Raw genomic sequence first — 12005 nt, 5'->3', positions numbered from 1 at the left:
TGCTGTTGGTTATCTGAACACTTTTTGAATTCTATTTGTATTTATCTGTAATGTTTTTGAGTATATCCTTTTGTATATCATTTTAGTGGATGCTCTAGATATTTCTCTCTCTCTCTCTCTCTCTCTCTCTCTCGCTCGCTCGCTCTCTCTCTCTCTCTTGCTCTCTCTCTCTCTCTCTCTATATATATATATATATAATATATATATAAAACAATAATCTATTCACATCATCATTCTACCAGTTCAAGTGAAGTATAGAAAACTTACCTCCTTTTATGTCTCTTTACCTTCCCTCATTTATAATACAATTATCTTAATAATTCCTCTACAACCATTTAAAACCAGTCAGACAGCATTAACATTTTTGTTTCAAAATGCTAAGTGTAACCTAGACTCTAAAAGAGATGGATAGCCTATTGTATTTACCCATATTTTGGCTTACCATGTTCTTATTTTCTAATGCTCTAAGGTTCCTTCTTTTATTAAGTCCTTTCTGTTTAGAGAACTTCCTTTTTTTTTCTTTTGAGAAGGAGTTTCACTCTTGTTGTCCAAGCTGGAGTGCAATTGCACAATCTCAGCTCATTGCAACCTCCACCTCCCAGGTTCAAGCAATTCTCCTGCCTTAGCCTTCCAAGTAGCTAAGATTACAGGTGCCTGCCACTATACCCAGCTAATTTTTATATTTTTAGTACAGATGGGGTTTTACCATGTTGGCCAGACTGGTCTTGAACTCCTGACCTCAGGTGATCCACTTGCCTCAGCCTCCCAAAGTGCTGGGATTACAGGCATGAGCTACCACACCTGGCCTAGTCATTCTTTTAAGATAGGTTTACTGGCAACAAAGTCTTAGTTTTCCATCATCTGAAAAAGTCTTGATTTTCTCCTTGTATTTGAAAGATATTTTTGCTGGATGTAGAATGCTAGGTTGACAGGTCTTTTCTTTCAGCATTTGAGAAATATGTCATTTTCTTCTGTGCTCCACAGCTTCTGATGAGAAATCTGCTATTCAGTAGTTTTAGGTTCACAGGGAGGTATTCATGTCAACATGGGCACTAGGTCATAAGTTCCCTAGTTTGAAGCTTCAGCTTCTGCCAAACAAATTATGGCTATTCTACATTCTATAAATCAGAAAATGTAAATTTATTATGAAATATAATGCAGCATATAGTAAAGACTTAACCAAAATTTTAAAACTCAACTTTCAAAGAAAAGATGGTATTGCTCCCTGTTTTATGAAAACCTAGAGAGAGATAATCAGTAAGCAAGAAGGAAAAAGGGAAATTCACAAAGTAACCTTTTGTGTCTGTTTCTTTTTAACCCAGGATGGAGAGAACATTTATGTCCTTACATCCGTCCATCTCCTTATCAGAAATGGAACCAAGTGGCACCTTCAGCAATAACAACAACAACAGTAACTGCACAACTGAAAACTTCAAGAGGGAATTTTTCCCAATTGTATATCTGATAATATTTGCCTGGGGAGTCTTGGGAAATGGCTTGTCCATATATGTTTTCCTGCAGCCTTATAAGAAGTCCACATCCGTTAATGTTTTCATGCTAAATCTGGCTATTTCGGATCTCCTGTTCATAAGCACACTTCCCTTCAGGGCTGACTATTACCTTAGAGGCTCTAACTGGATATTTGGAGACCTGGCCTGCAGGATTATGTCTTATTCCTTGTATGTCAACATGTACAGCAGCATTTATTTCCTGACCGTGCTGAGTGTTGTGCGTTTCCTGGCAACTGTTCACCCCTTTCGGCTTCTCCATGTCATCAGCATCAGGGGTGCCTGGATCCTATGTGGGATCATATGGATCCTTATCATGGCTTCCTCAGTAATGCTTCTGGATCATCCCACTGAGCAGAACAGCAGTACTACATTATGTTTAGAGCTGACTCTCTATAAACTTACTAAGCTGCAGACCATGAACTATATTGCCTTGGTGGTGGGCTTTCTGCTCCCATTTTTCACACTCAGCATCTGTTACCTGCTGATCATTCGAGTTCTGTTAAAAGTGGAGGTCCCAGAATTGGGGCTGCGAGTTTCTCACAGGAAGACACTGATCACCATTGTCCTCGCCTTGATCATCTTCTTCTTGTGTTTCCTGCCCTATCACACACTGAGGACACTCCACTTGGTGACCTGGGAAGTGGGTATATGCAAAGACAGGCTGCATAAAGCTTTGGTCATCACACTGGCCTTGGCGGCAGCCAATAGCTGCTTCAATCCTCTGCTCTATTACTTTGCTGGGGAGAATTTTAAGGACAGACTAAGGTTTGCACTCAGAAAAGGCCATCCACAGATGGGAAAGATAAAGTGTGGTTTCCCTGTTAGTGTGTGGTTGAAAAAGGAAACAAGAGTATAAGGAGTTCTTAGATGAGACCTGTTCCTTTATCCCTGTGTCCATCTTCATTCACTCATAGTTTCCAAATGACTTTGTATTTACATCATTGCCAACAAATATTGATTGATTCTTAATATTTAGTTGACCATGACTTTTGTTAATAAGACTTACTTCAAAAATTTTATTCAGTGTATTTTCAGTTGTTGAGTGTTAATGAGGGATACAAGTTGAGGGATACAAGAGGAAAAATCCCTACTAGAGTCCTGTGGACTGAAATATCAGACTGGGAAAAAATACAGAGCACATTGGATCCTACTTTTCTTCAGATCCTGAACAAGATCTGTGGCCCATCAGGCTTTCTATATTCTTCAAAACAGCCACAACTTCCCCAGCTTCTACAGCTCCCCTGCCCTCTTCAAACCCCTGAGATATAGCCAACTAACAATGCTACTGGAAACCCCAGAGCAGACAAGAAGCGCATCCTAAGATTCAGGGAAAGACTAACTGTGAAGAGGAAGGCTGTCCTATCAAAAACAGCATTAAGGTCCCAAGAAAGAACAGTGAGAGAAAAGAGGGGAGAAGGATTAGAACAAAAGAGAACTGGTGATAAGTAGGGGAAGGAAGAATTTCATTTTGCACTGGGAAAGGAGTTCTAACACACTGAAGGCAACACTATTTCTATTGTTTCTCTCTTGCCAGGGTATTAGGAAGGACAGGAAAAGTAGGAGGAAGATCTGGGACATTGCCCTAGGAAATGGAAGAATTGTGTGTAGAATGGGAGGGAGAACATCAAGGTCACGTATCTCAATTTTTTTTTTGAGATGTAGGTTAGTTGACCTTGCTTCTGTTCTTCTTCCCATTAATTCACTGGGATGGAAGCCAAAAATAAAAGAGATATCTCTGGGCGTTGGGGTTGGGCACGCAAAGGAAAGATGGAGTAGAAGGCAAGTTGCAAAGGTTGTTGCACCCCTGAAATTCTATTAACATTTTGGCAGATGATGAGTAGGGTGATGCTGTCTTCCCTCTTAAGACAGTAGAAAAATGCTAGGTAGTGTAAGAGATGCCTTTCTGTCCTCTGAAACAAGGCTAAGGATACTACCAACTACTACCACCATGACCATTGTACTGCCAATAATTGAGTGCACTGCCCCTGCTAGGCAGATTATGCCAGGCACTTTGCATTCATTAATCCCATTTGACATGCACATACAAAGCTCTGAGTTTCCATTTTACAGCTGAAGAACTTGAAGCTCAGAAAAATTAAGAAACTTGTTTAAGTTTACACAGCTAGTAAGAGTTCTCTGTGCAGAAGTATTGGCAGGGTGCTCTCCCCACTGCTACCCTTGTAAACTTCCAGGAACATTGAAAGTCTGAATAAAAGCTCTCCTCTCCTACCAGCTTCCTCCCCCTCTTCACTTTCACAAGAAAACCAAGGTTTTGTCCTTAGAGTTGTTGACTCCTGGCACAGTAAAGGGTGAAGGTGACATGGCATTCTGAAGGTTGGGAGGGACTAAATTAGTCTGCCTACTAAACACAAATCCTAGTACCCTTCCCTTATTTAGCTACCAGAATGATGACAGACAGACTCAAATCCTGTCAAGACAAGACCCTGTGGAGGATCCTCCTATGGAAAACTGCATAATCTGAGGAAAAAGGTTGATTGATACAGATAGCTGGGGATCCTTCAACACAAAATCTGGGTGTCTGCCCTATTACTCACCTCACAATGAAGCCCACAGTGCAACAAATCCATTCTACTCACAGCATTTGGTCAACCGGTCAGAGCCTCATTCTTAATGATGAACAACAGTCAATGACCACAGTACGTTTGAGGAAAAGGCCCTAACATGGAAAGCACCCACAAATAAATGTGAGAGCAGATAGAGACCTTTTAGTATAAAAAGTCTCAGCATTTTCATCACCCTTACACTTTTATCAGAAAGCTAGTGGAGGATGTATTCATCCAAAATAAGAGATTAAAGCAAGATAGAGGAAAACACGATAGCTAGGAAACAAGGAATCCAACACAGGAGAAAGGTGAAGGAAATACCCAGGATGTTGGTGTGTGGCAGGCTCAGAAAGCAACTCATTCATGTTGGAGCAGGATTCTTAAAGGGCTCTAATATGGATGTCTTCCAGAAAAAGAAGAAATTGATTCATACACATTGAGAGGGATTTATATTTCTTTTGGAGAGATTTAGATAAACTAGTGACAAATACATAGAAAAACAAGCAAGTGAAAACAAAATACAGTTATTAAATGCTAGAGGAAAAGAAATTTTTGTGTTAGGAAATATGACCATAGTACACTACATGGCTCAGCTGTGAATAATATTTACATAGTGAATAATGTGACTATAGTAGTCTCCCATTATCTGTGATTTTGCTTTCTTCAGTTACTCATGGTCAAACAGTCTGAAAATATTAAATGGAAAATTTCAGAAATAAACACGTCTTAAGATTGTGTTTGTTTGTTTGTTTTTTCCTATTAGCCAAGAGACTGTCAGTCAAGAACAAGTCTTAAGTTTTAAAACACGTGCTATTCTGAGTAATGTGTTGAAGTCACACACTGTCCTACTCTACTCATGTTCTGGGCAGGGAAAAATGGGATGGTGTGAGATTTCTCCAGCGGATCCACAATATATATGCTACCTACCCATGAGTCACTGAGTCATCATCCAGTTGATCAAACCAACTATTATGGTGTAATAGTGCTTGTGTTAAACTCACTCTTATTTTACTTAATAATGACCCCAAAGCATAAGAGTAATGATGCTAGCAAATAAGATACACCAAAGAGAAGCTGTAAAGTGCTTCCTCTAAGAGAAAAGGTGCAAGTTCTTGACTTAATAAAGAAAGAAAGAAAAAAATATGCTGAGGTTGCTAAGATCCACAGTAAGAACAAGTCTATCTGTAAAACTGTGAAGAAGGCAAAAGAAATTTGTGCTAGTTTTGCTGTTGCACCTCAAGCTGCAAAAACTATTTGTCACACTTCACAGTGTATGATAAATGCTTAGTTAGGATGAAAAGGTATTACATTTATGGGTAGAAGACATGAACAGTAATGTTTTCCAATTGACAGCAGTCGAGTTTGGTACTATTCATGGTTTCAGGAACCCATTGGGGTTCTTGAAATGCATCTCCCACAGATAAGTGGGGTGGGGTGGGCTGCTAGAGTGAAATACTGTGATATAACCTTTTTTCAGAAAATAAAGGGAGAAGATATGCACGTGTGTGGGAGAGGCATAAGAAACCTAAGTTGCCATCTTTCATCACAGAAAATGCATAATAACTAAAGCTGGAAAATGATGAATAGCTCTACAACCATTTTATTTAGCAGTAAGAGGTAAATACAGGTAGAAAAAGAAGAAAGAATGGGCAGAGATTACCTCTGTGGAGAAGTTGGAGGTGGGAGGATAGGGTGGGGACTTCTCATTTTAAGAACTGTGTAATTGCCTAACTTGTGAATAGGTATTTCTGAAGTAAAATAAAAATTAAGTTAAAATTTTAAAATTCAAACTAATTCTGAGTTGGTTTTTTTAAACAAAAACAAAAAGTGAAGACAAGAAAAGCTGCCAGAAATGGAAACTGAACACTGACAGAAGAAAGCAAAGAGGGAAAAGAATTAGAGTTGCGTTTGGGTTCTTGAGAGAAGCCCATCTATTCCTGATATGGGAGGCAAGTCCTCTCTTGAGGGGAGGAAAGTCACTTTCTGGGGTTAGAGGAGATTTGGTACGTTACTTGGGATATTTTTAGTTGCAAGTAACAGAAAACCCAACCCCAAGTGGTTTACATAATAAAGAGATTTGATTATCTCATATAACTGAAATATACTAAGGGAAGTTGGACTTCAGGCCCTGTTCAACCAGGGCTTCTGTGGGCCTTCCTCCCCAGATATTGGCTCTGCCCCATGGCTGAATCCCCTCACAGAAACAAGCCTACTGCAAGCATCCTGAGGCTACGTACTTCCTTATTTGTTTCTAAAACAAACTAATAAAGAATGGATTACTCTGAATGAGGATGATGACAGTACACACCTAAAGTAGTTGAGGTGAAACCCACTGAAATCTCAGCTGGAAAAGGGGTGAAATGGAGCTTGCAGAGGGCACGTATGTCCTGCAAATGAGGTGGAGAGAGAGCTGTTTACCAGCCAGGCGTTCACACCAGGTGTGGCCTGTACCTGTTCAGGCAGCAAGGCAGCTTTGGAGGGTGGGGGAAAATAATGGGCTCTAGGAAGAAGGGCAAAAGCGAAGTTTTGAGTTTCTGTTGTGAAGTCATAGGGATTTTCAACTGACAATAAGAAACCTTAACAACGTTCCAAGGGCAAATGGCCCAAATAAAGCTGGGAGTAACAGAGCAACCAAGGTCCTTAGGGTAAGCAATAAGGGAGGGGTTGTGAATTATTAGTGTCTGTGGTGTGTGTATGAGAGAGGGAGAGAGAGAAAGAGAGAGAGAGAGACAGAGACAGACAGACAGACAGAGGTGTAATGACTTACTTTTCCTTTTTCCAGCCAGAGTAAAGCCTCCTATTTGTTGAGCAATGTCCTTGGAGAGGAAAGAAAATGGAAGTCTTTGTTTACCATAGCAAAAGCCAGAAGTGTCCCGGGGTTTTAGACACAGTTGTTTTTGTTTGAGAGAGTAGGTATTTCCTCAAGCAAATACATACACTGTGCAACTGGGAGAAAGGATTTTTGTTGTGTAAACTTCAGTGGAATTATGAGACTGGACTGTGCTTTCTCAGTGGGGACCTAAGAAGTGAAAGCCATGATATTTTGTAACTGTGTTAAATGACCAATTCTTTATTTTGGATTTGGATTTTCAATTTATTCTGAAGTAGAGATTATGTCAAACTGGCCGAAGATGGGTTAAGAGAGGACATGGCTTTCTATAAATAATTTATTTTTGTTTGAAAAGAATTTGAAAATAGAGACCCAATCAGGGGAAAATGAGAGTGGGGAGATGAAAGCAGCTGCTTGGGGCACCAGGAGAAATATCATGAGAAAAAAATCTGTTAGAATGGTAATATGTATTTAAAAGCTCTAATAGGTTTTCTTAAAGTATCGCATTGGCATAAGAATCCACAGAGAGATTAAAGAAACAGCGTGGACACAGATGCTAATTTATCTGGGGAATTTGAAAAGCCTCAGAAGGGGTGGCTGCATGATGTGCTGAGGAGGCTAAATTCTAAGCCCAAGAACCTCCATCTGCAACCCCCGAAGACCCCTGCATCCCAAGGGTGGGGTGACTGCAGGGAGGACCTGCGGCTTAGATCAGTGGACCAGTGTGGACCGGTGGCCATCAGAGGAGCCTCCCTAGGGAGCTGGTTCATGTATGGCCTCAGGATCTTTGCATAACCTTCAAGTTAGGGAAAAACAAACCGTCGTGTCACTCTCAAATTGGAGAGCCGTTGTAACACCAAGACTGAATTTCCCATTAGCTTAGTGAGACAGGTGCTTAAAGTTTGATATAAATTGATGTAACTTAATGTTCTTAATATTAAGTATGATGCCTTGGAGCCATCTGGGCTAGAAGTTTCTATTTATTCTGGGCCTGTGGCCCTGGAGAAATTTCTCAGAGAGGTTCTGTCTGACTGCTCCAGCACAGTGTTTCAGCTCACAGTTTATATACAGACTATGGCGGTTTAGTATGTAGAGGATCACATCAAACTTGCTCAGACGTTATATCAAAGCAGAATGTTCAGGTATAAGAGCACCTGGTTATAGATTTTTTTTTTTTTTTTTTTTTTTTTTTGAGACAGAGTTTCGCTCTTGTCTCCCAGGCTGGAGTGCAATGGCACAATCTCGGCTCACTGCAACCTCTGCCTCCCAGGTTCAAGTAATTCTCCTGCCTCAGCCTCCCGAGTAGCTGGGATTACAGGCACCTGCCACCACGTCAGGCTAGTTTTTGTACTTTCGGTAAGATGGGGTTTCCCCACATTGCCCAGGCTGGTGTCAGACTCCTGACCTCTGGTGATCCACCCGCCTCAGCCTCCCGAAGTGCTGGGATTACAGGCGTGAGCCACCGCCCCCGGCCAGTCCATATTCATGCTGCTGATAAAGACATAAGAGAGATTAAGCGGTTAACAAAAGAAAGAGGTTTATGGGACTTTCACTTAAACATGACTGGGGAGGCCTCACAATCATGGTGGAAGGCGAAAGGCACATCTCACATGACAGCAGACAAAAGAAGAGAGCGTATGTAGGGAAACGCCTGTTTGTAAAACCATCAGATCTCCTGAGACTTATTCACTATCATGAGAACAGTACTGGAAAGACCCAACCCATGATTCAATTACCTCCCACCAGGTTCCTCCCCCAACATGTGGGAATAGTGGGAGTTTCAATTCAAGATGAGATTTGGGTGTGGACACAACCAAAACATATCACCCTGAAGCAAAACAGAATTTATTCTTGACTATCTTTAATTGCGTATAATTCATTCTTTCTCCTCTGTTAGCGGACATAAGCATACATTAATTTTATAAGGTTTGCCTGCAAGGAAATGGAACACATCTTTGAGCACAGAAGCTATTCGCTTTGAAAACCTATGAGTCTCAGCCTGCCTCAGTCTGGCCCCATTTGGATTCATGCTTTTCAGTTTGGGCTGTCCACTCTTTAGTTTTGAAAAAAGCAAACAGCACAAAATCGTGGCACCAACCCAAGTGCCCTCAGTCAACAAGTGGATAAAGACACTGTGGTATACATATGTGATAGAATACACTCAACCATAAAAAGGAATAGATTAACTGCGTCGGCAGTGACCTGGATGAGATTGGAGACCGTTATTCTAAGTGAAGTAACTGAACTCAGGAATGGAAAATCAAACACCATATGTTCTTACTGACATGTGGGAGCTAAGCTATGAGGATGCAAAGGCATAAGAATGATACAATGGACTTTGAGGACTTGAGGGGAAGGGTGGGGGAGCAAGGGATAAAAGGCTACAAATAGGGTGCAGTGTATACTGCTCGAATGATGGGTGCACCAAAATCTCACAAATCAGCACTAAAGAACTGATGTAACCAAATGCCACCTATACCCCGATAACTTATGGAAAAATAAAAAAAAATTTAAAAAGCAAACAACAAAAGCTACACCTGAAAATTCTTATTGAATATATTTGTAATCTGGCCTGGTCATCTGTTTTGGGTTTTTGTTTTGTTTTTGTTTTTGTTTTGTTTTAAGTGTTATGGTTGATTTTGTGTGTCAACTTGACTGGGCCCTGGGCCACAGGATGCTCAGATATCCAGTTAAATATTATTTCTGGGTGTATCTGTGAGGTTGTTTCTGGAAGAGACTAACATTTGTATCAGTGGACAGAGTAAAATCCATGGTCCTCTTCAGAGCAAGAGGGCTTCATCCAATCTGTTGGCAGGCTGAACAGACAACAAAAAGAGAAAGGAGAATTCCCTGTCTCTGTATCTGACTCCTTGAGCTGGAACACTGGTCTTCTTCTGCCCTCAGACTGGGACTTACACCATCGTTTCTCCTGGTTCTCAGGCCGTGATACTCACACTTAAACTATCCCACCAGATTTCCTGGATCTCCAACTTGCTAACAGCGTATTGTGGGACTTCTCAGCCTCCATAATCACATGAACCAATTCCTCATAATAAATCTCTTTATTTGCATAGATAATTATATATATAAATACTGAAACAGAGATATATCCTATTGATTCTGCTTTTCTACAGAATCCTAATAAAAAAGACTTCACTGGTGATTCTGATGAAGTACATTTTTATATCTTCTTCTCAAAGCATTACAGATCTCCAACTACTCTCTTGGGAAGTCAGATTATTTTTATACAAAGATTTTCATTTCAAATTTGAATATACTCCAAAATAGTTTTTAAATATCTGACTTCTGTTTCAAGGGAAAACATATATCTGAAAAAGAAGTAGCGTCCAGAGGAAAGTGTAATTTGACAAGGAGTCAAGGGACTGAAGTCGAGCCTCACCTCTGGTGCTTTCCAGCTGCGTGACCTTGGGCAAAGAACTTGTCTTAGCCTCTCAATCATGTCACATGGGAATAACAATACATGCGCCATCCTGCAAAGTAGTCATGAGGACATCAATAAAACTCTACAGACATGCAAACTATCATATGCTACTGGCATGTTATACAAATAAGATTTTTATTATTCAAACTACATTTTAAATGCCCTTGGGGAGTTTGCCACACGAATGAAGTAATCAGTGAGTCATTATTTTAAGGAAATTATTATTTTTGTATTTAAAGTCATTCTCTAATTTGTCTGTTCTTTGTGTTTGAGTTTGGCTATTTCAAGTGTTCTGAAAATAGGGCATATTCATGTTCCTATTTAAAAGATTTGCACTAATTATGCCGAGCAGAATGCAGAACTGGACAGAAAGAAGCTCAGAAGTCAGACCTGCCCTTGTGATGAGGGAGAAGCGGGCCTCCGGAAACTCCTCCAGCTGGCTCCTTGTGGCTTGTGCAACAAATGACTTTAATCCTCTCTGTGTAAAAAGTGATGTCATAGAAACCAAACTTGTTATGACTCAAAGCAGGTTAAGGAGACCCAGAGTCAAACCAACCCTGGGTCTCCTTAACCTCCTCTCAAATGCAGGCATTTATAAACAACTTCTTCCATAAATATATTTGTCACTTTTAGAAATATGGGAATAAAGCCATAATCTCGAAAGAGAATGATGAGACTATCAAAACTGCATGCTAGAAATAATGAGTGACTCAAACTTGGTTGAATTCCGTCCTGACCTCCTGCTCTTTAGGGATGGTTAAAATCCATTTACCTTAAATCAAAGGCTTGGAATTGTATTTTTTTTTTTTTTTCCATTTTGCCACAAAGCTGCAGGAAGGAGAATGCCCCAGAACTGTCAGGACAAGGCTATGGCTTACATAAAATATGCAAGGCTACGCGTTCTGGGAAGCAGTTAATATTATTTTTAAAACTCCTCATTTTAAAATGGCACATTCCTAAAATGCTTTCACACGTACATTATCACTGAGAAAAATTTATCATCGGGGATAAACTGTATTGCATCCTTCCCCATACAATATTTTGTGCATAGATGATGTGCAATTACTTATTGAATATAATTGTATATGTAGCACTTTCTTCAAAAGCACTTATATTATCTTTCCCATATTGCAGATTAAAAGCCTAGGCATAAACCAGTTAAGACGTCTTGAATTCCAAACCAGCCCCCACCCAGCACCGCTGCAGACAAGATTGCTACTCTCAGATGTCAGAGGGAACCCCCTTCCCAATTTGATGGTGAGGCAGGCCAAGGCCAGGCTTGCTGGAGGCCCAAGGGTACGATAAGAAACGGACCTCAGAAGGGACTCACTGGAGCATACATCTCTCTTCTTAGGTTGCTGCAACATCATAACGTGACTATGTGGCTTAATAGCAGACATTTACTTTCTCACAGTTTTGGTGGCTACAAGTCCAAGATCAAGGTGCTGACATGGTTGGTTTCCGGTGAGGCCTCAGCCTGACTCTTAGATGGCAGCTTCTCGCTGTGTCCCCACATGACCTTTTCTCTGTCTCTGGTATCTTTTCCTCTTCTTAGAAGGATATCAGTCCTTATCACTTTAGGGCCTCACCCCTATGACTACATTTAACCTTAATTACCTCTCCAAACACAGTCACACTAGCAATTAAGGTTTCAACAT

At 40.5% G+C, this 12005-nt stretch overlaps 1 protein-coding gene across 4 annotated transcripts in view; it reads left to right on the top strand.

Moving 5' to 3' along the window:
* Positions 1 to 2807, top strand: part of CYSLTR2 (cysteinyl leukotriene receptor 2) — a 134694-nt gene extending 131887 nt beyond the window's left edge. For all 4 annotated transcript variants that reach the window (XM_074387704.1, XM_074387706.1, XM_010330076.3 and 1 more), the window contains one exon: positions 1323 to 2807. In XM_074387704.1, coding sequence (XP_074243805.1) covers positions 1323 to 2367 — 1045 coding nt within the window. In that variant the 3' untranslated portion in view covers positions 2368 to 2807. The remainder of the gene's footprint in view (positions 1 to 1322) is intronic.
* The last annotated feature ends 9198 nt before the right edge of the window (positions 2808 to 12005 follow it).

The sequence above is a fragment of the Saimiri boliviensis genome, chromosome 16, assembly GCF_048565385.1.
Source record: "Saimiri boliviensis isolate mSaiBol1 chromosome 16, mSaiBol1.pri, whole genome shotgun sequence".
Lineage (NCBI taxonomy): Eukaryota > Metazoa > Chordata > Mammalia > Primates > Cebidae > Saimiri > Saimiri boliviensis.
This window is presented reverse-complemented; position numbering and strand designations above follow the sequence as displayed.